General features: G+C 39.0%; 2 protein-coding genes across 2 annotated transcripts in view; both read left to right on the top strand.

Moving 5' to 3' along the window:
* The window catches only part of spegb (striated muscle enriched protein kinase b), a 40866-nt gene extending 19237 nt beyond the window's left edge, over positions 1–21629 (top strand). The window contains exons 10-41 of the mRNA XM_067603077.1: positions 266–526; positions 681–839; positions 1051–1240; positions 1374–1603; positions 2632–2751; positions 2890–2994; positions 3473–3679; positions 3771–3894; positions 4545–4717; positions 4812–4924; positions 5142–5310; positions 5406–5502; positions 5719–5919; positions 6104–6161; positions 6292–6369; positions 6652–6824; positions 6929–6955; positions 7046–7198; positions 7948–7990; positions 8144–8212; positions 8318–11069; positions 11199–11348; positions 12066–12182; positions 12347–12514; positions 12764–12886; positions 14211–14375; positions 14714–15506; positions 15754–15993; positions 16147–16370; positions 17624–17699; positions 17901–18050; positions 18168–21629. Coding sequence (XP_067459178.1) covers positions 266–526; positions 681–839; positions 1051–1240; positions 1374–1603; positions 2632–2751; positions 2890–2994; positions 3473–3679; positions 3771–3894; positions 4545–4717; positions 4812–4924; positions 5142–5310; positions 5406–5502; positions 5719–5919; positions 6104–6161; positions 6292–6369; positions 6652–6824; positions 6929–6955; positions 7046–7198; positions 7948–7990; positions 8144–8212; positions 8318–11069; positions 11199–11348; positions 12066–12182; positions 12347–12514; positions 12764–12886; positions 14211–14375; positions 14714–15506; positions 15754–15993; positions 16147–16370; positions 17624–17699; positions 17901–18050; positions 18168–18423 — 7964 coding nt within the window. The 3' untranslated portion in view covers positions 18424–21629. The remainder of the gene's footprint in view (positions 1–265; positions 527–680; positions 840–1050; positions 1241–1373; positions 1604–2631; positions 2752–2889; positions 2995–3472; positions 3680–3770; positions 3895–4544; positions 4718–4811; positions 4925–5141; positions 5311–5405; positions 5503–5718; positions 5920–6103; positions 6162–6291; positions 6370–6651; positions 6825–6928; positions 6956–7045; positions 7199–7947; positions 7991–8143; positions 8213–8317; positions 11070–11198; positions 11349–12065; positions 12183–12346; positions 12515–12763; positions 12887–14210; positions 14376–14713; positions 15507–15753; positions 15994–16146; positions 16371–17623; positions 17700–17900; positions 18051–18167) is intronic.
* A 137-nt stretch (positions 21630–21766) lies between these two features.
* On the top strand, positions 21767–24010 carry LOC137192408 (SPEG neighbor protein-like). The gene is made up of 5 exons (XM_067603079.1): positions 21767–22218; positions 22350–22456; positions 22790–23097; positions 23430–23571; positions 23721–24010. Exons 2-5 carry the CDS (start codon positions 22350–22352, stop codon positions 23857–23859), a joined length of 696 nt encoding a protein of 231 aa, XP_067459180.1. The 5' UTR covers positions 21767–22218; the 3' UTR covers positions 23860–24010.
* The last annotated feature ends 2001 nt before the right edge of the window (positions 24011–26011 follow it).

Raw genomic sequence — 26011 nt, 5'->3', positions numbered from 1 at the left:
CTTTTCGACTGGTGTTTGTTTTACTTCTCACGTTTGCGAACATACAAATCCATATTTCACTCATTCTTTTGTTGGTAATTCACTATTTGCTACATTATGACTCGATTGCACTAGTTTGCTTGTTGTTACTCAGCATATTCCTAACACTGATGCCATAACGCTAAGTGAAAACATTTATCGTGACCAGCAACTAGTACACAACACCACCATTCAAATATCACTTAACACTAGCACTCTTGAGAAGATGTTCTTTATTTACTCCCAGTACCACCAGTTGAGCCAGGTCTGGCTGTCATCCGCCCCGTCAAGGACATCACTGCCAACGCTGGAGAGACAGTTTTGTTTGAGTGTCATGTCATCGGACCGAAGGACACTGATGTGGACTGGCTTGCAGATGGGAAACTGATCCAGCCGGCATTACTCAACTGTAAGATGCACTTTGATGGAAGAAATTGCCGGCTGCTGCTCAACTCAGTACATGAGGACGACAGTGGGACATACATGTGCAAGCTCAGCACAGCTAAAGGTATCTGTCACTCTGTACACCAGCATGTTGTTTGAGCCATTGTACACAGGATTTACTTATAATGAATAAAAATGATATCTGGAATTAAAATTGTGTTATTAAATGTCCTATCCATATCGTCTGCTGCTTCTAAATTATATTCTTTACACTTCAGAGGAAGTGACTTCATGTGGCAAACTCAAAGTCATCCCCTCCACTGAACCTCTCTTCACTCGCAAGCTGGACGTTCTGGAAGTGATTGAGGGGCGTAACGCTCGATTCGACTGCAAAGTCAGTGGGACGCCATCTCCTAAGGTCATCTGGAGTCACTTTGGTAGGATTGTACAACTCCTAAGGAAAATCGAAATTGGTTATTCTAAAAGTTGATTTAAAAAATGGGTGCCTGAACCCATATTTTTGTGAAATGTCTTAAGGATTCTTTCTTTCCTTTATATTTCTCATCTTTTCCAAGTTTTTCTGTTGATTTTATGATTTAAAACACACTTTGTTTGATGTATTAATACTGACTTTTTTTTTCTTGATAGACCATCCGCTCACAGAAAGTGAGGACGTTCGTATTCTGCAGGAGGGTGGCCGCCACTCTCTGATCATCTCTCATGTGACCAATGAGGATGAGGGTTTCTACACTGTCATAGCCCGTAACAGTCACGGCGATGCAGAGAGCTCTGCTGAACTTTACATACAAGAACCACGGCCAGCCATCTCCTCACAGATGTAGGAGCATATTATTTCTTGGACGTTGTGCCTCTTTTCTGTCTGCTTGTAGACTTTTCAAGGTTATGGATTATAAAATTGACTAAAGCCTCCTAACCTACTGTCTCCGATCACTGTCGTCCTTGTCCTTTAGGGCTAAACTGGAGAAGATGCCATCGATCCCAGAGGAGCCAGAGGTCCCAGAGAATGAGGTGGAGCGTTTCACCATGCCTGACTTCATCAAACCCCTTTATGACCTGGATGTGATTGAGGGAAAGGAGGCTGTACTCAAATGTAAAGTTGCTGGGTTGCCATACCCCTCCATCGTCTGGTTTCACAATGGCAAAAGGATTGAGAGCACTGAGGACAGAAAGATGACACAGTGTAAGTGTTTAAAAATGGATTCACATTCACCAAATGTTCAGCCCTAAAACTCCAGTCTTTGCAAAGCAACTGGACCCTGGGCAGTTTATTTAAGATTTTATTGAAGGTTAAAGTAAAATGAATATTAAGTAAAGCTCAAAATAAAATACACTATACATTACAAATTATATGAAGGATAACTTTTTTAAAATCAAATGAATTTGTCTTAGTGTAAAACCCTTATTATAACAAATGTATGTACTAACACCAACCTAAATATGGGTTATCTGGCACAAGAGTGAGAAGTTAGAGGTTCCTTCTGTGCTTGCCTGCATGGGACTTCATCTTGCAAAACTTCATGATTTTAACAAATAATAATAATACAATAAAAAGTAATAATTTAATTTTTAAATAAAGTTATATGTACTCTCCAACAAGTTTTCATATGTAAACGACATAATAGGTAATTTGTTAGTGCCTCCCCAAACAACCCAATGCACCAATAAACATTACAAAACAATTCATACTTACTTAATCCTGTTTGTTCCCTGTGGAACATAAGGCTGCAACCATCTGGCATTTGTAGCAGTTTTTGTAACAGGATGGTATTTCACCGGGTGGAGTTGTTAGCCCCATGCCTAACCCCAACCTGGAGGGCCAGGTGCCGCCATCTGGCATCTACCCTGAAACCTGCTGGGGGTATGACCCCTACTGGTAGCCTTCAGTCACAGAGGCACACAAGCCTCCCCAAGGTAGCAACACAAGGGGAAGACAAAACAATTCATATTAGCATTTAATGATCTGCCAACTCTACAATTAAAGGTGCTATATGTAAGTTTCAGAAATTCCTTCTCATTAATGACACTGGTGACCGTTACTTGAGCTGCAGTCAGCATCCATGAACTTGGGTCATCTTAAGCATTTAAATAAATGACTGATGTTTGTTTTTCTGGTGAAAGAAGTCTCATTTTGTAGGTCATTATTGCATATATAAACTATTATATCCTCATATCATATCCTTTCACTATCCCTTCTCTGCTTCTCTGCAGTTCGAGATGTCCACAACCTTGTCATCCGCTCTGTGCGCCATGCCCACGGTGGTGTCTACAAGAGCGTCATCTCTAACAAAGTAGGCAAGGCCACCTGCTATGCTCATCTCTATGTTACAGGTGATTTTCATTTCCTTTTTTGCCACATACCTCAACAAAAGCATATTTTGTTCACATAATCATTATAAAATAGCACATTGGCCAGTCAGAAAAAAATGTATGGAACTGGACCTCTAATTCCTATATTATCATTTTCAGATATCCTGCCTGACCCTCCTGATGGGACTCCAGTGATAGAATCAATCACTGGTAAAACCATCACCTTAAGCTGGAAGAAACCAAGGAGGCTGGACCCTTCCATTGGTATGACAGTCAGAATCAATGAATATAAATTTTGGACATGCATCCTCCCTATGTACTTCATATATTGAACATATACAAATATAGTGTATATATAACACACAAAATAATATTAATTTGACCAATATCTGTTAAAGAAGGCAAACAGGAATTATTTTACAAGGTAGTTGCTGATTGACAGCATTTTATTCCAACAAGAAATATTCTTTCTTGTAACTATTTTAATAACTCTGGACCTACTTGGTGGCTTATAGTTTTGGTCAGGGAGGAACCTCCATCTTATCTTAACTATGCCAAAGTTATTTAGAATTTAGTAGTGTGTTACTGTGTAATTGTGTAAAATCCAATACTCTATATTACTACCTCTTGACAAAATGACATGTTAAGCTTTTATGAGAGTTTAGCTTGTAAAATTGTTGTATTTTTGAGGACAGAGAAAAGAAGTGATGTAGCATTTTGCATCAAAACCTTTTAATTTCAGATCCAAGCTCTTTGATGTATGCCATTCAACAACAAGCCCTAGGCTCCATCCAGTGGACCATCATAGCTTCTGGCCTTAAGGAGACCATCTATACCATCACCACTCTCTCCAAAAGTGTGCGCTATGCTTTCAGAGTTCTGAGCATTACCCCCAAAGCCTTCAGCAAGCCCTCATCTGCCACTGATCCAGTGCAGCTCCTCGACCGAGGTACATTCAGGTTATTGGAGTATATATCCACCCATCAGTGTGTACTATGAGCTCATTAAATATAATCTGTGTATGCCTTTTTGTTTTCAAGGTCCCTATCTTCAGGAGGCTCCGGTGATTACTGATAAGCCAGACATTGTGTATGTGATGGAAAACCAGTCAGTCACTATCACTATCACCCTCAATCATGTCAACGCTGCCGTCATCTGGAAAAGGTATCTGTATCTCTGTTGTCAAGTTTCTATACATTTCCCTTTATTTTTAAAAAAAGGAATTACTTCAGAAAATATAAATAAATAAAAACAATAAATAAATATCTAAATACTGTATATCAATAATACAAAGAAAACCGCTATTTTGCATGAATGCACTCTATTTATTTACTTGCATTTGCCCCCAGTTACTTTTTACAACATATCCAGTATATATCCAATATACTGTATACAATCATTATTTTTATTTTATTCTGACAAAACTAAAAAATATTGTCAAAAGGCTCCTATTATTATAGCATTGTTATGACATAATTAATACTTCACTTGTATCTGTAGTTTTCAATATGACATCGCATAATTTATTAATTAGTGTGGAATCTGATGGTAAAGCTGTCACCTTATAGTCTATCATATCTATCTTATAGGACTGACAGAGTGTAGATATGCTGACAAGCATAAATTCACTATAATAACACTTAGAACCAGCTCTTGTATTCAAAGTGACTATCAAAGATTGCAGAGCAAAAATGTGGAAATGATCTATTATTGTGTGCCAAATAATAAAAACAAGTGCCAAATAAGACCAGTGACAGTCCACTGCTCTGTTACCTAAAGTCAATCCTGGTTTAAATACAAACACTTTTCCTCAGGAGGGGAGTGGTCCTGGCCAGCAAGCCAGGCCTGTACGAGATGACAATGCCAGATGACGACCAGCATATGCTCAAGCTGCTAAAAGTTAAGAATGCTGACACTGGAGAGATGGTGTTTCTGGCCTCCAACAAGTATGGCAGTGACAGCTGTACCTTCAGTGTGGAGCTGGCAGGTAGGCAGCACCACCATCCTTCCATATATCGACTTATCCATCAATCTGTTGATCGACCTGTCTCTCTAACTATCCAATGTAACTCTATCCACAGCTCCACCAACATTTGAAACCATAATGGAGGATTTGGACGTTTGTGCTGGGGAGACCCCTCGCTTTGCTGTGGTTGTGGAAGGCAAACCCATTCCTGACATCCTCTGGTTCAAGGTTTTTATCCATATTTAACAGTTTATTTTAAGGAACCTGTAAGTCATTTAATAAGTTTTGCAAGTCTGATTGAACTAGTCCAACATTTCTTTGAATGCAGTCACAGGTGAAGTATATAAAGTATCCAATTAAAAATGTAAATTTACCAAAAAACAGAAATTAATTTAAAATAAATCCCAGGAGACCCATCGCTGAAATTTACCATACTTGTTTTCAGAATGATACCCTGCTGTCCGAGAGCAGTCATTATACATTTGTGTACGATGATAATGAATGTTCCTTGGTGATCCTCAACGCTTCTCCAGAAGACTCTGGGGTGTACACCTGTACTGCTAGGAACTTGGCCGGATCTGTGTCCTGTAAAGCTGAACTCACAGTTCATGAAGGTAAGGAGTTAATCCATCAGAGCCATAAAAATGTATTAAACCCCTGATAACTTCCAACTTATTAAATCTAATGACAAAATTACCCAACAATGTAGCTAAACAGAAGGCTGATCCAATGGAAGATGAGGAGACTATTCTGAGGAAAATGCGCAGACTGACTGACTACTATGACATCCACAAGGAAATTGGAAGGTAAGCCATTTATTATCCAAGCTCATGTTTAAAATCTTGTACTTTTATGCAATGTAATGTTAGAGAAGCTCTGTCTGCACTGGAACCAGTTTTATTGAATTACCTAAATGAGGATGTATTTCTTCTTGTCTTAATGCCTTACAGTAATATAGCTGTTGTGAGGATTTAGAATTACCCTGGATTTTAGTTATGATATGAAATTTTTTTGTCTTTCAGAGGTGCATTTTCATATGTGAAACGTGTGACCCAAAAGGTAGGCAAAATGGAGTATGCTGCAAAGTTTATCTCCACACAAGCCAAGAAGAAGGCCTCAGCTGTGAAAGAAATGAACCTGCTTTCCAAGATGGATCATGAGAGAGTCCTTTTCTTTCATGATGCCTTTGAGAAAAAGAATGCAGTCATCATTATTACTGAACTGTATCCTTATTATACCTTTAAAACACAATGTTTGTGAGAAAGAGTACATAATATGCTTTATGAATTGAGTTGAAAGAGGAATACATTTTTTTCACTTTTTTTACTGTAATTGTACATATTGTGCTGCATCTTTGTACAATTCATCTTAAGTACCAGAAAGAATAGCCTTAATTAATCTGTAAAGATGCCATGAGGAGCTGCTTGACAGATTTACACGAAAATCTACAGTAATGGAGTCTGATGTAAGTCCCATGTTTTATGACTACATGGCAAATCTTAACCAGTATTTCAATTTCATTATCAATTTTATGTAATGGATATAATTGTCTATTGATTAAGAGCAGTACTGATACTTATGTTTTGGAACACCAGGTACGTTCGTGCATAAGACAGTTGCTTGAGGGAGTGGACTACCTTCACCACATTAACATCATACACCTGGACATTAAGGTAGATACTCTTGGTCTTTCAACTCTTGCATCATCTTCTTTTGGATGTGTTGGAAAGAAAACAAAGACTCTAACAAACTTCACTTGTATTTAAATAAAAGTAAAGTAAGTAATACAGTGAGTATAAGTGATGGACTGTGTAAAGGATTCTTTCCTAGTTAAGAATTTTTTATCCCACGCACCTGAATTTACGTTTGCAAAAACTTGCAACTTGGGGATGTAAAGATATTGTAAATATATTTTAATTGTAACGAAAAAACATATTTTCTTGTTCTTTCCTTAGCCTGAGAATATCCTCATGGCAGACCCACATGGAGATCAGATCCGAATCTGTGATTTCGGCAATGCAGTGGAGATTACACCCGATGAGGCTCAATACTGCAAATATGGCACACCTGAATTTGTTGCACCAGAAATCGTCAATCAGACCCCTGTATCAAAAGCAACAGACATCTGGTATATCTGACATTTACAACAAAATATTTTGTTTTGGGTTTTATTTGTCTTGACAATATTGCAAGCACACCACTCTCTTCTAAAGTTCCTCTTTCCTTTCCTAGGCCAATTGGAGTTATTGCATATCTATGGTGAGTAAAATTACTAGTTTGTAGTAAATAAGTATGTTCCAGTCTACTGATGGGCTCGTCATTAAATGTAAGTGTTGTTTCTGTTATCAGTCTGACAGGAGTTTCTCCATTTGCTGGGGAAAATGACCGCAGCTCTGTACTAAACATCAGGAACTATAATGTGGCCTTCGAGGAGAGCATGTTTGCTGACCTTTGCCGAGAGGCTAAAGGTTTCATCATAAAACTGCTGGTAGCAGACAGGCTGTGAGTAACTCTACCGTGTCTCTGTTTTTCAAGATTGTTTTATGTGAAATTATTGTATAAAATACATATAATTTAAAAAAAAAATTATGATCGCAAATATAATCTATTACTCCTGATGTCTAACACCATCCTGTGTTTCTAGAATGAAATATTAGTCTATACTGCACAGATTATGTAGGTAATGTATATCAATAAACTCAATAAAAAAAACATATGTTAAAATACCCAAATACAAACTAAATTTATGTCAATAAGATGATGGCAAGACATGTGCATTGCTTGTCATTTTGATATCATTACCATTCAATATTCCCAAATGTAATGTAATATTCAGTATTCAGTAAGTTTTCATTCAGCATTCTTAAATTTCCACATTTTTGTTCAATATTCATAGGATTTTACTCAGTATTTCAAGATTTTATTTAGTGTTTGCACAATTTGTTTGATATTTATTTTATAAATCACCTATGATATATCACTTATTTAAGTTTTGTATACCATTTGTTAACTTTTAGAGCCGTTTAAACCACTGTACTGTCAATAAAGTCACCGCTATCACAGTTACCTCTGTGCCGTTTATAGCCACTCAGAGAAATTATTCTTTATCAAGTGAATCAAGTCAGATTCACTTATGTTATTGATTTAATTTCAAAATCTGACACAGATTATAAAGCTCAATAACAAAACAAATGTGCAAAGACCTGGAACACTGAAATATCACCTTTTTATCCCCCCTCCCCTTTTTTTAGGAGACCTGATACTCAAGAATGTCTCCGACATCCCTGGTTCAAGGTGAGACCAGGCCAGTGACACTGGTTAAAGCTAAAGTTAATTGTCTTCTTTCAGCAGTGATTTCCACTAAAAAAGACTGAGCAACATCCATTTCCCAATTCATTCCTATTGCATTTAATCTCTATTTCTACTGAATCTCTATTTATTACACAGACACTTAGCAAGGGGACAGCTATAAGTACGGAGGCCCTGAAGAAGTTTGTATCTCGCAGAAAATGGCAGGTGAGGGATGTTTTATTGTCTTATTCTGGTTTTCTACATTTCATCACACCCAGAAATGGTCACATTATTTTAATTGTCGAGCTTACTGTGTTTCCTCTTTTTTAGCGCTCTCTAATCAACTATAAATCAAAAATGGTCATGAGGTCTATACCTGAGTTACTGGACGATTCCTCCAGCCATATCTCCATCGCCGTCCCCAGGCACCTTAAAGAGGGTTCCCCTTTGCCATCATCTTCCTCAGATTCAGATGAAGACATTGATGAACAGCCCTTCATTCCGATGCCACTTAACATGGAATTCTCCGGATCAAGAAAGTCACTGAATGACATCCAGACCAATGAGCAGGAACCAGAGAAGCAGAATGGAACAAGTAAATGGTCTGGGTCTCCTGTTCAAGCCCAGGAAGCAATGGAGTGTGACTCTAAAGAAATGGATAAAGAAGGTGTTGAAGTAACAGGTAAAAGCCGCCTACGGAAAAGGGCATCACAAGACAATAACATGGGTTCCTCAGATGAAGAATCACCTGCTGAATTGCCGCAAAAGTCAGAGCTGTCTAGAAAACCCCTGCGAAGGGGTTCTAGCATGGAGTCAGACAAGCCAGAGGGTGGACGACGAAGAGGACAGCTAAGACGTGGGGGCTCAGCTGACAGTGCCTTGCTGCTCCGGATTACACCTGAGGAAGGAGCTGGAGAAGCAAACCCAGAGGATGGCAGGAGAGTTCTCAAGAAAGCTGTCTCTATGGAACTACCAAGGAGGAGCACCAGCCCAGGAACTGCCAAGATGAGTCAAGAAGATTATGCTCTTAAACTGGAGCTAATGAGACAGCGACTGCTTCGTGGTGCCTCTGTGGACAACAAAATGAGTGGACTGAGAGGACCTCTGATGGAAACATTAGGAATGGGGGATGAAAAATGTGCAATACCCTCAGATCGCTATTCTCGTACCGCCCGTATAGGCCCACCTCCACTAACTAGAGCTTCATCCACTGAGTCCCCAAGGGACGAAGTTCCTAAACCCAAAGTTCTACGCAAAAGTGCTTCTTTCAGTCAAGGTGATTCAGAACCTATACCTTTACACAGGCGGTCAGGAGCTCCTCTGGAGATTCCTCTGGCGCAGGTAGAAGAGAGAAGACTTAAGGAAGCTATATCTATGTCAGCTCTCACTGAGCAAATCAAGCTAGACTCCCGTCCAGTGACTCCTAGGGACCCTTCACCAAAACCGCCGACTCCAGAGTCTGTTGTGCAGGAGAGTCCCACCAAAACAGAAAGTGAGGAATCGTTCATGGAGAGAGAGACAAAGCCTGATGAGACTATAAATGAAAAGATGGATGGGTTGACTACAGATAGTAATTTTGATGAGAGATCGAGCACAAGTGGTTTCTCAGAGAAAGACATGAGCATATCAGAAGAACCAATGAATGAGTCAGAGTATTTGGGCCAGAGAGTTCCTACACCCCCTCTTGTGGTCCAGAGCTCTAAAGAAGAGAAAATGGAGGAAGAAGTAGAGGCAAAAGTGCAAGAAGAAAAAGAAGAGATGATGAAAGAAGAAGAGAAAAGAATTGACAGTGTTGCTGAGTCAAGTACTAAAGAAAATTTAGACGTTCCCGAAGAAAAGGTAGAAGAGAAAGTAAATTTGCCCGCTAAATCTTCTGAGGTGTTCATAACCTCAAGCTCAGTCATGGTGAGACCAACACAAGAATATTCCTACTCCCCAGCAAATGTTGTGTCAACTTTTGTAACACCCTCGCTTCCTGCTCGAGTTGTTCTTCCAGATGGAAGTACTTCAGCATATGCTAGTATTATGCAGACCATCATGGTCCCTTCACTTCAACCTCTTAACGACCCACCTTTAGGCCCCTCTACACCCGTTACCTTTCCAGCCACCTCATCATCTTCAGTATCAACTGAAACATTTGTACCCCCATCTTCACCTTCCAGCATATCCCCTGCTTTACCTGATCCACCAAAGCCAGTCATTTTGTCAACCACTGAGCACCCTGCTGTGTACTCAAGGGTAGCATCACCAGAATTGATAACAAAAGAGCCCAGTCCACCAAAGACTACCACACATTCCTCTTCCCAGCAAGAACTGTCAGCAGGAGTTGCCTTTGAGGACATATCCTCTGAAGAGGTCTTTGAGGCCCGGTTCAAAAAACGTGAGTCTTCCCTTTCAAGAAGCCTAAAATTTCTGTCCCGGTCTAAGAATGAGGACAAATCACAAGCAACCTCATCAGACTCTACAGAGTCAGGAGAAGAGATATACAGACCTGGGCCAATAGGTGCACCATTGGAATTAGCACAGAGGAGACTTGAGGAGAAATCAAAGTCAGTCCAGGACCTTCGTGAAGCTCAAAAGGACCAAGGCTTTATGAGAAGGCTCTCTATGCGCCTGAAGAGAACTCCGTCAACTGAGCGCAAAGAGGAAATGACCAAAGAAGAGGATTCAGCTCCCTCAAGACGTAGGCTTTCTTGGACTCTTGGCCGAAGAGGATCACAGGAGAAGAAGGAAGTAGAGATGACACGCATGGATGGTGGAGGAGATACCTCGGTGGAACAACATGAAAAGGAGGTGAAGAAGCCTAACGAATCACCGGTCTTGACAATGCGCCGAAAGATTGAATCAACAGTAGCCGGCATCTCCACTAGAATTCGCAGTTACTCAGAGGAAAGGAGAGCATCAGAAGACAAGGAGACAAAAAGGACACCCATTTTCTCCATTCTTCGTCGTGCAACATCTGAGAGCCGTGCAATGAAGGGTGCCAGTGTTCCTCAGAACCAGCTGGCAACTCAGGCCAGTAATGGTGCCTCCTCAGAGTCTTTGGACTCTATGTCCAGCCTAAAGTCAGAAACGTCCAAGGGTATGAGGCCATAACTTCTTCATCTTTTTAAAAATTTTACCCCACATTTGATAATAGTGCTGTTAATGGCACTTTGTTGAAAGTGTACTGATTTTGTGTACTTTGATTTTTTTTAAAAATCTGGGACAGGTGCCGATGGTGAGCGCAGATCCCGCTGGGATCGATGGGGCCTGACCAGAGGGAGACGAGACAAGACAGTATCCCAGCCTGACATACCAACGGCAATCTCAAGAGAAAATAGTTCTCTGCGTTCACGTCAGTACTCCAAACTGGCTTCTGGTAAGTGTACATGGTTGTGCATGAAGATATTTGAATTACACTGTGTAAGCAATAAGATAATGGGTGTTTAAAGTTGCCCTGTGGAGTTTTCTTGTAAACAAACAAAAGTTTTATTTACTTTCAGTGTTTCTGACCAAAACACTTTGTTAGGTTCCTCGTAAACATTAAATATATTTTTTAATTATTTTAAATCCTGTATTGTTTACGTCAATAGTTGACTAGCTTGCAGTCTTCTTCTTCCTTTCCTATGTTGGTGCATTGCTACATTTCTTCACTTGTAACCACCACTATCTGTTGATCAGTGGATTAGCTTGAAACTGGCTGCATAAATGTAATGCTTCATAGCGCTACTAGTGGTCAAACTTCACAGAGTATCTTTAAATTATCTTTCTTAAATATTATTTATTTATCAAAACATAACACATAGATTGTATGACAACATCAGTGAACACCATAGCATTTAATTACATGCTTTTGTATATTTCATAGAGTATATATCTCTCTATGCAACAACATATACCTTTTACATAGCAATAGCAAAAGATGAGAGTGGGAAAAACACAAGAAGAAAGGTTCTATCTTGTCCTAGGCCAGAAGTTGTACCATAGTTCCAGTGATAGTGGTCTTAACCATCACTGAGTACAGTAAATCATAACTTTAAAATTGACATATAAAGTATGGACATGATTTAAGAAGTCTTATGTCTTTGGCTCCCAGATTTCCCTCCAGTATTCCACATCAAGCTGAGAGATCATGTCCTGCTTGAGGGGGATCCAGTCACACTCAGCTGTCTGCCAGCAGGCAGCCCCCACCCAAACATCACCTGGATGAAAGGTAGGATCCCAAATGTAAATAAAGGAGTATGACGTAACTGATGATGACGTAATAGATGGATGGTCCGAGTCACTTCACTTGCTAATTACAAAACATTTATGTAATTATTCTTGGGTCTTATCTCTGAATAAAAGACCATTTTTATACATGTATGTTTTCTTCAGATAAGAAGCCCCTGGAAATCGATGCCAGGATGAACATGATTGCCTGCCCTGATGGCCGACAGCTACTGATGATCATGCAGACCACCAAAAAGGATGCAGGGGTCTATGAATGTGTTGCAACAAACCCCCTGGCTGCTGTGTGCAGCTCTTGCACAATCTCTCTTGCTCGTAAGACCAGACACACACCTCACTCTTGTGGAGCAGTAAACTGAGTTAGGACTATCGCATAGTAATAGCATTATTAGATTATTTATAGTAATACACAATATGCATTATTGATATACAAGTAATACACAATATAAAGTAACTCTTAAATGCAGTCATGTTTGAGTATAAGACTCAAAGACAGGATGCACAAGGTGTAGTCACAGATGATTAGATATATGATTAGATATAATAATATATTTGTTTTTACAGGTCTGCCCAATCGTCCCGGGACACCTGAGATTCCTCAGAAGTATAACAACACAGCCTTGGTGCTGTGGAGACCCTCAGACACCATGGCCCCCTGTACATACTCTCTGGAGAGGAGAGCAGAGGGTCAGTGTTTACTAACAATGAATTCATGTTTTATTGTCTTTTTCAGGCAGATGGCTACTATTAGATGTCCACTTTTTTCAGATTCAGTCTCATGGATGGTTGATATATCTGTGCTTTACTGTAGAGGAAGGGGGTTTGCCCAGAGTATTTATTTATTTATGGGAAAACAGATCAAGAATCACTTTTTTTCTCAGATCAGCTGAGACCACATGTATGTAAGTATACACGTGTTTTACAGTGCATAATATCTAAAATTACATCAAATAACAGTCAATAAAAAACAAACTCAACAAGACCACATAAATAAGGTTGCTATGGCAACATGTGGGCTATGGCATACAGTGGTGAAGGTGAAGTGGTGAACTATACATAGTACATAAGACGAAACCTGTGCACTACTTCCTCAATGTAATTCAGTCAAAAAACAGCAATGTCTGTATTTCCCCTAAGATAAGCAAGAATAGCGTCAAAAACAACAAAAGAATCACTTTATTTGTTGATGTTCTGGGTAAATTTATTTGCCTTCAACAGGCTGAAAAGCCAGTCTGCCAGCCTACTGATTACAAACAAATGCCTTTGTTTTGAGGAAATACAGACAATGGTGAACTGCATGTTCAAGGCAGATGCTTTTAACAGCCTGAAATATTAATACAGCATAGCAATCTCACCACATTCAAACCAACTTTGATCTTTTTGTGCTCAACACTGTGCAGAACGCACAGTATCAATATGCTAATAGACCTGAGAAATCAGACATATAAATAGCAAAACAAGGTGTGTGTTTCATTGTGTGTGTATTTCAGACAGAAGTATACAGATGTATACATATGCATTTATTTAGCAAAGGCAACAAACTGTTTCACATTACACATCTGCCAAAAACCACAGCTATAACAGGAAAAAACATATGTAACAAATTTAGCTAATTATTAATAATTGTAGCAATTAATATATTTTGATGTCATTTCTAGTACTGTAGATGCTGGCAAGGCCATCTTTAGCAACACCTATACACTTACCACTGATATTTACTTGCAGATTCACAAGTTTGAGTTTCCTGTAGCTTTAAGTTTCAACCAAAAGCAACAGGCAATTTCAGAGATAAACATACTTCCAACTAGCAAGAGAACTACTCTGCTGGAATAAGCCCTCATCCTTTATGACACACAGTTTGAAAACCTTGATGTAAACTTTCAATTCAGTTAAAAATATAAAATGTAAAACAACAAATTTGTTTAAATAGATAAAAAGAAACTGCCTTGTAATGATACAGTGAAATGTTTATGGCAATGACATGGACACACTGGTCTTTTTTTCTCCCCAGGAGACACCACCTGGCTGATGGTAGCAACAGGGGTGGCAGACTGTTATTACAATGTGGTTGACTTGCCAGCAGGGGGCTCCTTCAGGTTCAGGGTGGCTTGTGTCAATAAAGCTGGCCAGGGCCCCTACAGCAATCTGTCAGAGGTAGTAAGCATGGATGCTTCAGGTATGTATTATGTAAAAAAAAAATCAAGTGGAACTTTGTGTTTACCTTTAGATAAAGCAGTCAAATATACATTAAGATGCTTTCTATGAAGTTAAATAAGGTTTTTTCAGTATACTCACCATATTGATGTATTTCCTTAAAAAAACCTGTTTTTGTTTTGCAATACTAAGCACAGGTTGTTATGGGTTTTTTTGTATGTTGATGATATATTTAGTCTGAAAAGATACCTCATCAGACAGTGTATTAAAAATGACACATCATGCCTTGCATGTATTAACTTCATCATATATCAAATCACATGTTTGAGATGTATCCTCCCTCTCCTTGTCTTTCATTAGAACCAGCTAAATCCAGTGCTACTGTGGTGGTCAAGACTGTCCCTGCTGCCACTCCTCCACCCCCTGTTGTGATGATGTCATCCATGAAAGTTCCTCCTATTAAACCAGCTCTTAAATCCACTACACTGTCATCTGCCCAACCTGTCCCTCCCTCAACTTCAGCTCCTGCTCAATCTGTGGCTAAATCTGCTTCTCCAATAACCACCACTGTGCAATTTGATGCTAGCCGTCCTGCTGCAACACTGCCCGTTAGTACAGCCCCTCCTAAACAAGCTCCTGTTCAGACCACCACAACCACAACTGTCCAACTCACACCAGGCAAAGCCAAGACCACCCTTAGCATCAGCGTAAGCAAACCCCAAACCAAGCTGTCTCCCCCTGTTGTCCCACCCAAACCTCAGAGTCCTATGAAGATAGTCCACCCCATGACCAACAAACCTTCTTCTCCTGTACCGCAACCTCCCCCTGTCATGGGGAAACCTATTTCATCTGTACCGATGTACGGGCCATCTGCGACCGCTCGTGTTACACCTCCCTCTCAGTCTAGCCCCGCTCTGACAACCAGCACCCCTTCAGTCACTCCTGTGATCATCTCTCCACCTGTGGTGGTGGTGCAGAGCTTGACACCAGTAGTGCAGGGGGGGGACAGTCGCAGTACCCCTTCTGGACGGGTTACCCCATCAGGACGGGCCACACCTTTAGGACGCAGGACACCACTGGGGAGGCCTGGAGAAGGATCTCTGCGCCAAGGAGTTCCCCAGAAACCTTATACGTTCATGGATGAGAAAGCAAGGTACTAACATATACAGATCAATCAAGCAAAACTAACTGAACTAAGAACTTGGCAACTATATGGCTAAAAACAAGACTTTTAAGTGTTCTGGTACTTTCTGAGAACATAGTAAGGCTTTGCCCAATTAAATTGGTTCATAGCATCATTAAGTAAAGAAAACTTGAGTCAGAATTTACAAGAAACGTTGATATATGTGGATAATTTGACCACACTGCTCAGAACCATTCACTTATTCTTCATGACACAGGGGTCGTTTTGGTGTGATCCGCGAGTGTCGGGAGAATGCCACAGGCAACCTCTTCATGGCCAAGATTGTTCCATATGAGGCAGACAACAAGCAAGCAGTGCTGCAGGAATACGACATCCTCAAGTCACTTCATCATGACAGGATCATGGCTCTGCATGAAGCTTATGTCACACCGCGCTACCTGGTTCTTATCTCTGAGTACTGCAGTGGGAAAGAGCTGCTCTACAGCCTCATAGACAGGTGAAGCCTAACAGCTGTGCTTGTAGTGTGAAATTGGTTGCTTGTCTGATATGAAATCATTACTTTCCTGTTACAGTGAATGAATAGATACACTATTTCTTAAGTTATTTAGAAATGCATCAGTGAGCAACTGCCTAACATGCTGTCTCTTAGGTTCCGTTACTCGGAGGACGACGTGGTGACATATATCACGCAGATCTTCCAGGGGTTGGACTACCTCCACACTCGACGTATTCTCCACCTCGACATCAAGCCAGAGAATGTCATTGTCACCTACATGAACGTCATCAAGATCATCGACTTTGGCAGCGCTCAGAGCTTCAACCCTCTGTTCCTCAAACAGTTCAGCCCTCCTATTGGAACACTGGAGTACATGTGTAAGAGTCCTCTTTTTCAAAAACCTCAGGGAATCTAAAATTAAAGCTGCTCTAATCAATATTTATATATTAACAATTGATCAAATGACTACTTGTAATGTGAAAGGAGTTGCTCGTAGTCACATAGAGAAAATTATCACTTGACTCTTCATTTCAGCTCTACGGGGTATTTTAGCGTCTTTCTTTTTGAGCTCATTAGTTTGCTTTAAGGCCCCCAACTTTAGTGTTACACTTGTTACAATTGATCAATGTTTTTAGTCACTGCAGGCAGCTGTTTTCACTCAAAATATATAAACCCACTGTATCCTACCTGCCCATCACCAGACAGACGTTGACTAGCTGGTGATCATAGTGGAGCTTTTAGCAGCTAAAGAGTAAATATTGGACTTATTATTACTTATTTGACAAATGGTCAGAAACACAACTCCAAATTATTATTGCATGTTTTAGTTGCTGAGGTCTATCTGTACTGTACTGATAATTTACTTAGTTAGTCAGTTAGTTAAACTTTATTTACTATGGAAGTCACATTTAGATCAAGATCCAAGATCTATTTTGTAAGAGAGACAAAAGGGACAAATTACATACACACAAGATCTTGACTACGTTGATTCCTTCACACAAAGTAAAAATTGTGCACACACACTGATTTAAACAATCAAAAAAATATTTCTTTAAATATCAGGCCCTCAGAGAAATTAACGTCCCTAACATTAAGTTACACTGTACGTCATTCCAGTTGTATCTTCCGTAGTGCCAGAAACTGCTCTTGAAAAACGGTATTGTGGTCATTTTGTGCATTGGGGTTGTAAAAATAATACCTGCACCCCTAAGTGTAAATTACACATGAAAATGTAAATTATGTTTACTGTATTCATTTATTAGGAAGAAAATGACATACACATATAAAGAACTTATTCTGTAAACTTTGATATTTTGATGATTATTTTGATGATATTGATACTGATCTTCTGTAATTGCTGTTGGTGTGGACTGTTTATGTAACTGTTGTCAGTGGGCGTGCACTAGCTGTGACAAGAAAGGAGGATTATAAACCAGCAAAAACTATGTACACTATTCACACATTTCAAAAAGCTACACAAACACCATCAAGTAATTACATGTACAGTATCAGAGGCAATGAGTCATAAACTGTAGGTTTTGTGGTACAAAGGCTATTTGCAGACGTAATTAAAGCTCTGTGTAAAATAATGAGGGCTATACATTTTTTTTCCCTTTCTTCTCCTTTACAGCTCCAGAGATGTTGAAAGGGGATGTGGTGGGGCCTCCAGCTGACATCTGGAGCGTGGGCGTACTGACTTTCATCATGTGAGTACTGCTTTCACAGCTTCCACCCGGGAAGTGCTCTTTAAAGACAAATGTAATTGTGTGTTTGTATATGAAATTGAGCTTGTTATGTAAGATTTGCCTGCTGCGTTTGCCAAGATTTCAGGTGTTTGAAATCTTTAAATAATGTTTGAGGGATCTACGTTGTTACATGACTGTCAAAACGTCCCCCTGATTTTCCAGGTTGAGTGGTAGGTCGCCTTTCGTGGAAAATGATCCTAAGCAGACTGAAATCAGGATCCAGGCGGCAAAGTTTGACCTCTCCAAACTGTACCAGAATGTGTCCCAAAGTGCCTCTCTGTTTCTTAAAAAGATCCTCTGTAGCTACCCTTGGTAAGCTGAACTTAAGTCCTTTTTGTTATCTGCTGAGACCTAATTTAAAAAAAAATGTTTATACAAATATTGTATGCTACACGTTTTTAAAAAAAATCTCAATCTGGTCTTCAACAGGGCCCGTCCCTCCATTAAGGACTGCTTCAATAACTCCTGGCTTCAAGATGCCTACCTGATGCGCCTTCGTAGGCAGACTCTCACCTTTACAACCACTTGTCTCAAGGAATTTTTGGCCGACCAGCAACGCAGGCGCGAGGAGGGGGCCACCAAGCACAAAGTTCTCCTGCGGTCCTACCAGAGCTCGCCACAAACCCCTACCAGCCCCATCAGGCCAAATGTGGCATTTGCACCCACAACGCCTGTCACGCAGTGAACACAGGCTTCCAAACATCAGTTGGCAGGACTTAAAGAAGGGAGGATCCACTGAGCAAACCAGACTTTTGGCCGCAAGGTGGAGTTGTCCTTTCAGGCCTGAGTTGTTGAACTTGGTTGGCAGAAGACAAAAAAAGTAATGAGCAGTGGCTGTGATCTACAGAGACATTACTTCTTTTTCTTTCTGGAAAAGAAGATAAAAAACATACTTTCACATCTGAGGGAACTCTTACACAGTTACAAGAGCCTGACTGCATTTTTTATATGGTGGACGTTGTTCATACTGTACAAGGCAGGATGTTTATCTTGAAGTTAAGGTTTGTAACTTTGGATACATTTTTGGATGAATTACTTCCTTTCTTACTGTCAACTCTACACTGATTAGAGGGGACATTGTAGTAAAACACCATGAAAGGCGAGTTTTGATGTTAGAAAACATTGTTTCATTTAAGAAAAGTACAAGTGATTCATGAGATTCTAAAATAATGAATGCTTAATTAGCATAATTTCCAAACAAGGGGTGTTTAAACAATTGATGCCTTTGCCATAACAACACTTCTACTATCTCAGTCTATCTCTTATTCAAATGTTTCCTGACCAGCCCAATGACTAGAATTTCATTTTATGATGTCTAATTCTGTGTAAATCCTTGATTAAGGATGACCTACAATGCTAAATATTGTTATCCATAAAATCAATCGATAACTTTAGTGTAATTTGTGCTACCTAAGTTTTTATACTGCTGTAGCACCTCAGTGATTGTCAAGATTGTAGCAGTTTTAGAAAGGAGTTCATTTGGGGGTTTTAAAATGTACAGTATATTGAGTTCAGACGATAAATCGGTGGATTATCTACAAGGGCTATTAGAATAGGACTCTTTAATCGAGCGAATTTCTCCCATAATGTTATTAAATAGAATAGTAATGATTCTCTCATTCTCAAAAGCAGAATTTACTTTTTTAATTTGTTATAAGACCATCATCCTTGAGCTTCCAGCCAAAGTTATGATGTTATGGACAGTATTAATGGCTCCATACGGGACTGCCAGGCGTTGGCTCCTTCACCACATGCTGTATAAGCTAACAATCGCCTCCTTGGCTAAACTCTTGCACTAAGCCCGGTGTTAAGAGTCCAGTTTAATCTGTCATGCAGAAATATTTACACTCAGCTCTTTAGTTTACCAAAGGTTTACATGTTTGCTGAGTCAGTTTATTCTTCGACTGTGCATCCTGAAATTACTGTACCATCAGATATGAGATCAGAACATGACATGTGAGATTATCAGGGGTTCAATGGTAAATTGAATCACTTTAGAAACCCACTGGTGTTATTAGGGTGCATCTAAGTGCCCTTAAAGACTTAGCATTAGTCAGCATTAAAAATAACCTCTAAAATTGTTGAAAAAGGATATAGATTAAGACATTTCTGGGTGTATTAGTTCTTATTTTAGCTGCAGTTTTCAATTGTTAACAGCTGCTTTGAAAAGAAAGGGTTTGCTTTATTTGGTTTTTATAAGTTACAGTTTTTAAATAGCAGAACCTTTTATAAATAACACAAAGTGAGACTTGAAGTGAGAAATGAAATGGTGAAGATTAGCATTTTATTTTACAGAAAGTATTGGTTTATTCTGTTAGTCATCCTCTTGGTTTCTAGACCATACAAGCTTAAAAGACAGTACACACAATGATTGAAACATAAATGAAACATATTCACATTGCAGCCCAATCATAAATGTTAAATTCTGAGACAATCTACACAGCTCTAGTAAATATTAAATTAATTTGTAAATAAATAACACTTCCTCTTATTCCATGCTCTATATAGTCTTTGACAAAGAGAATGCAAACTAGAGTATACATGCCTCCTAAACATGTTCATTCTCAAACCATTACAACATGGGCAGTAAACCATAAAGTTAATTTCATTTTTCTCTCTAGTATAAATCCCTTAAGTCCCATACAGAACATAACTTGTGGTTTTCAGTGATAATATTGAATCTATCAGTTAGTTTCAACTGCCAAAGACTGAAACCAGGCACAAACTGGCATCTGGCCCTTGGTTAGATTGTCAATTTGTGACAAGTGGTATGATTCAGCTGTATACTGGTGTTAAAAAGTTATATTTGGACATTACCAATGTATTACTGGAATTTGTGAACCACTTACTCTATTGGATTGACATTACAGTTATAATTTCCACCTCAAAGGTATCACCTTTTGCCCAAAATTAATTGAATTCAAGTCTTTTCCATCGCACTGGTTTTTACGGCACAATGATTACAATGATGACTGTCCTCATTATTTTAAGGTAATTAAATGGCTTAAGTTGCATTGTTTCTTTTACATACCTTTGCCTTGCAAAGCCAAATTTGATTTTCAGATCAGAGTGAGAAACATTTGCACAGATCTTGATCACGTTGCTATCATGTGTGTTGATCTGCACACTTGACACACAAAGTATAATTGCTGTGACAGCTGTGATTGATGTTAAAGACTGTGACAAGGAAACAGAAGCAAAGAGTGATGAGTCTTTTAAGGTGATATCACATAAAGCTGCATCGTACATTTAGCAAAATCATGAGTTGTTTTAATTTGTCTATTAACTAACAAAGGTTTCTGGTAATTCTATGAAATGATTTTACTGGTTCTATATATTCTAATGCTATTGCTAGATAAATACTGCCCTTTTTTGCAGCTCTTTGTCTTTTTGGCTCAGTCATTTTCCTATGCAGAGTAGAAGTTAATCACAGAGCTGTTAAAGTTGTTTTAAACCTCAATGAAAACATGCAAGATCAGCACCAGAATGCAATGCTGCATTTAAGTCTAATCTGATCTGTGCAATATATTGATTGTGTTCTGTCATATGAAATGAAATGACAACTATTTGTAAGCAGACAACAGGGTTTTCAAAAATATGATAAATGCTCCACATTTTGTATTAAATCCTACACTGTATTTTGTGGAATGTGTTGCAGTGCCTCGTGATGGATATTAGACCCACAGAGAAAATAGTTTGTTAAAATAATGACTAGTTCTATATTTTGACTATATGAATGTGACTGCTTTGTGTGTGTTGCGCATTTGTTTATTTATTGAGTGACTGTATTTGTTATAGCCTCTGCTTTTTATTTTGTGAATTTTTTGGATCTGGCATGGAAAAGGCATGACAGCTGTTAAGGCTATGCAATAAAGGAAATATGACAAAATATATGAATACAATGTGGCAATTTGTCCTTACAGTACAGGAAATGGCTGTCATAAAAAGTGATAGCAAAAAGCTGTTATAACTTTGCAAATGGCTAATCTTGAATTTGCTATAATTTAAAAAATGACTTGGGTCATGTTTTACAATGATGTCATGGACTGTGGTCAGTTCAGGGTAAAGCCACTCCCTCCAAATGACCCTGAAGACAAACTATTATGTGTGTTCACCGGGGACAACTCACATTTCAATTTACTCCCTCTACTTGTTAAACATCCACTGACAAAACTATTAACTGCTCCAAGGATTCTCAGGAGGATTTTAATATGAAGACTATATAAGGATGGGAAAATGCCTCCATAACATTTGCTGTGCATCTTCAATCAGTCTTGTCATGCTGAGTATGACAAGACTGATTAAGTCTCCTCCTAACATCCAAAGAAGGAGAGGGAGCGTTTGGGAGATGAGTTGTTCGCCTTGATCCTTAAGGACCTAAAAGGCTCCTCCTGACCTCTGGATATAAAGCGTGAAGTGTTAGGTTTGCTGACTCTGGAGTGGATCTAAGGAGGAGTGTATCTTTGAGAGAATCTCCAAGGTAAGAAAAGTGACATTAAGCTGTAACTTCAATTAAATTGTTTGTACAGTATCAGAAGATGATCATGATCAGAAGAGATTGGAAGTTCTTAATTTCCAGGTCTAACTACTGACCTGTTCTGACTGCTGCAGATGTCCAAAGTGAAGGCTGCACCTCCTCCCGGATGCACTCTGAACATCAACGATCCTCAGGTCCAGGAAGCTGCTATTCGGATCCAGGCCTCATATCGTGGCCACAGGTAAAAAAATATTCAATCTGTGTTGGCATCATTGACATCCAAGTTCCTCTTGAGCACAGTTCAAAGCATGCAAGCATGTAAAGTGTCACTGTGCGTCAAACAAAGTGTTTGTTGAATTTCATTTGTGCTTATATTTGAGAACGTATATAAGACTTGAACTTCTCTATTAAGCTTTTCTGTTCATTTTTCACACTTTCGTCTTGTGTAACACCAAGAGCAACATTATGAAACCTTTTGAGTAGAGACCACTTCAAACACTTTTGCCTTTAGACGTACTTGGACGCCATTTTTACATGAAATGTTTGTGTATTGAATCGCTTTCTTCTCATGTAGGTCGCGTAAAGAGCTGCGGGAGAAAGGTCCTCCTAAGATCCTCCAGGAGCTAAAAGATGTGGTTCTTGTTGAGGGAAGCGCCGCAAAACTGGAGTGCAGAGTTAGCGCTTTCCCGGATCCTTTCATCGTGTGGTACAAGGACGGCAAAGAGCTGAAGGACGGTCCCAAGTACCGCTATGTTTTTGAAGACCCAGATTTTGTGGCACTCGTGGTTCGAGATGGGGTTCTGGCTGATCTGGGAAAATATACTGTTAACATCAAGAATCCGTTTGGCCAGACGTCGGGATCTGCTTGTATTCTAGTAGAGGGTGTGTACAGAATGTTAGCTGGCATTTGTCATTGCAAGGTTTTTGCTAGTTTGTGAGGTTTGGTGGAATCAGAATTTAATCAAGCAGCTCAAGCACCTTATATTCTTGGACAATTTAGTAAAAGATTTCCACACAATCATATTAGATGAAGTATTACCTGTGGCCAGTAGAGATGATTTTGAAACTCAATATCAAAGCTTTTTTTTTTTTTACTATATTCTTCTAGTTATTAGTGCCTCCCATAGAACTTTATCTTTGACACAATGCCTAGTACTTGTCTGATCATCAAGAAATCATATGGCTGACAGAGTATTTGCATCATGCTCCCTCAGTCCCTGCTAAGGTTTCTAAAGGCCCAGACAACATCAAGGCCAAGAGAGGGACGACAGTGGTGCTCAAGGCTGAAATAAGTGGGGAGCCTCCTCCAGATGTTGCCTGGCTCAAAGATGGAGATGACATTGAAGAAGACGACAGGTAGGCCATCCATCATTACCGTGAATTGATTCAAATTGTGAAATGATGATTAAATAATATATGGCTATTTATTAAATACAAGGTCTGCATGCTCTGTGATGTCTGTGTGATATAATTGTGACTATCAAAGTGCTGCATTTGTCTTTCAGGGTATTCTTTGATGTCGGAGACACTAACACAATCTTGACCATTAAAAATGCAAAGTCATCTGATGCTGGCAAGTATGAAGTGTTTGTAGAGAACAATCTAGGTACAGACCAGTCCTTCGCTCGTGTCGACATCCTCTGATGCAACCTCTCAAGCGCACAAATGCAGAAGCAAGGAGCCTTTGTTCTCTTACAGTGCTATCCAACGGACAATATACTGTGTTGATACTGTGTTCAAAGCTGTACATAAATAAAACGCTGCTCATATTAAAAAAGTAAAGATCTTTTGTGAATGGCTTGTTTTTTGATTTTTTATCCACTGTGTTGTATTTGATTTTGATATTGTAGAAATGGAAAATATGAAAAAAGACAGGATGTCACCTTAATAACTGAAGCAAAACAACACGTTAACCACCCTGACATGCTATTCATTAAGATTAAAGGGATCATGTATGAGACTGGTGTTTAAAAATGGTACCCATAATGATTTAAATACTGTATTAAATTATTAATTTATCAGTTTGTGTGCATCAGCTTGTATCTTTCCTGGTTGATAATGACATCAAAGTCCATTCAGAGTAGTGCACTTAGTGGTTTACTGCTTGCAGCCATCAAGCAAAACTGTATTCATATTGTGCATTTCATTGCAACACTCACTGCAGTTTAAGCACAAAAACAACAATCAAATTGAGTCAAATGCACATTAGAAAATGAATGCTTTCAGTCTGCTTTTGAACAGTGTTAATGTTGGAGTACTTCTAATAGAGTCAGAAAATCCAGCTTCAAGTGGAAGAAGCCTGAGGGGAGATGAGCTGGGAGACTGGGAGCTGTGGGTAAATGAGAAATAAAACTGTGAGAGAAGCTGAGACACAAATCAATGAAGCAAAAATGCCCCCAGAACAACTCTTTAAGAGAAATATGATCAAAATGTCTGACTCAATAGAATAAAAAACTATAAAGACCACAATTTTGTGTGGGCAAAATATCATTTTTATGTGACAAAGAAGGTGTATTGTATGAATGGAAGTAACTGTGATCGAATATTTTTTGTAGCCAGCAGCATCTAGCTGTGTTCAGAGGAATTACAGTTTCGGGTACTATCACACTGGCTTTACCACTGGTGGATGTGATTACTACGTGGTTGCCTTTATCTCTGTCTGATTTTCATGCTACTCACTACTGAAAAGGCCAGCGGCGGAACAAGTATGCAGATCCTTCACTTAAGTTTCCATCATTCACTTATTCATCATCACAAAGCTGTGTCAAATTGGAGTACTCTATTTATTGTCTGTTACGACCTGTTAAACAAATAAATTAATTTGACAAGATTTTGTATTTCTTGCATATATTTAATTAATTTTTTCACTTTACTTAAAGCAAACAATGACCACTTACAGTGACTCATAGTCAGCTTGTAATGTATTATATCTGCATATACCTCAGGAATTTCATTACTTCACTTAAAGCGCACAATGACCACTTAGAGTAACTTATAATCACTATTACAATGCGTTGTAAAATAATTCTAATGTATTACAACTATGAGAATTATAATCCACTATGATCCTGGCAAAAAAATGTCAGTGTGTGACCAGCAATTATGAAGTATTATGATGTTCATCCCTCCAGAAGAGTTCAGAGACTTGTAGAATCAATGCCAAGACTGAGGAACACCATTCTTCAAAAAGATATCCAAAAGATGGTGGTGGAGAGCCCTGTCTAGCATGTCAGTCCAAAATCTCCCATAGGTGTTCAACTGGGTTCAAATCTGGTGACTGTGAAGGCCATAGCATATTTTTCACATCATTTTCATACTCATCAAACCATTCAGTGACCCCTCGTGCCCTGTGAATTGGGGGATTGTCATCCATCAAGATAGAAATGTTTCATCATAGGATAAAGGTGATCACAACTTTGTATTGATTTGCAGTGACCTTTCCCTCTAAGCGGACAAGTGGACGCAAACCATGCCAGCATAACAGAGCTACCAGATCCCCTCACTGTGGTGGTCAAGCATTCAGACCTGTACCAGTTTTTCCTTTGTCACCCATCTGTATAATAACAGTAATGAGCAACATTAGCAGAATACAAAAAAATGTATATACATATAAAAACAGTGGCTGGCCTAAAAAGTAATATTCTCTGAAATGTAGTGGAGGAGAAGTATCTAAAAAATTGTATATACTTGAGTAAATGCACTTATAGTTGCTTTCCATTGCTGAAAAACTGATCAAAGCAAACAAAAAATAATTAATATAATACAATTTAAAAATACCTGCTTGCTTATATGAGGG

The sequence above is a fragment of the Thunnus thynnus genome, chromosome 11, assembly GCF_963924715.1.
Source record: "Thunnus thynnus chromosome 11, fThuThy2.1, whole genome shotgun sequence".
NCBI classification, from domain to species: domain Eukaryota; kingdom Metazoa; phylum Chordata; class Actinopteri; order Scombriformes; family Scombridae; genus Thunnus; species Thunnus thynnus.
The sequence above is the reverse complement of the archived record's forward strand: the minus strand, read 5'-3'. Positions and strand labels throughout refer to the sequence as shown.

What these genes read in the sequence shown, in the direction of transcription:
- LOC137192408 (XM_067603079.1), top strand. Translation starts at nt 22,350, where the DNA reads ATGTCCAAAGTGAAGGCTGCACCTCCTCCCGGATGCACTCTGAACATC. An exon ending in TGCTTGTATTCTAGTAGAGG is followed by an intron (nt 23,098 to 23,429) that starts GTGTGTACAGAA and finishes ATGCTCCCTCAG; the next exon opens with TCCCTGCTAAGGTTTCTAAA. An exon ending in GACATTGAAGAAGACGACAG is followed by an intron (nt 23,572 to 23,720) that starts GTAGGCCATCCA and finishes TTTGTCTTTCAG; the next exon opens with GGTATTCTTTGATGTCGGAG.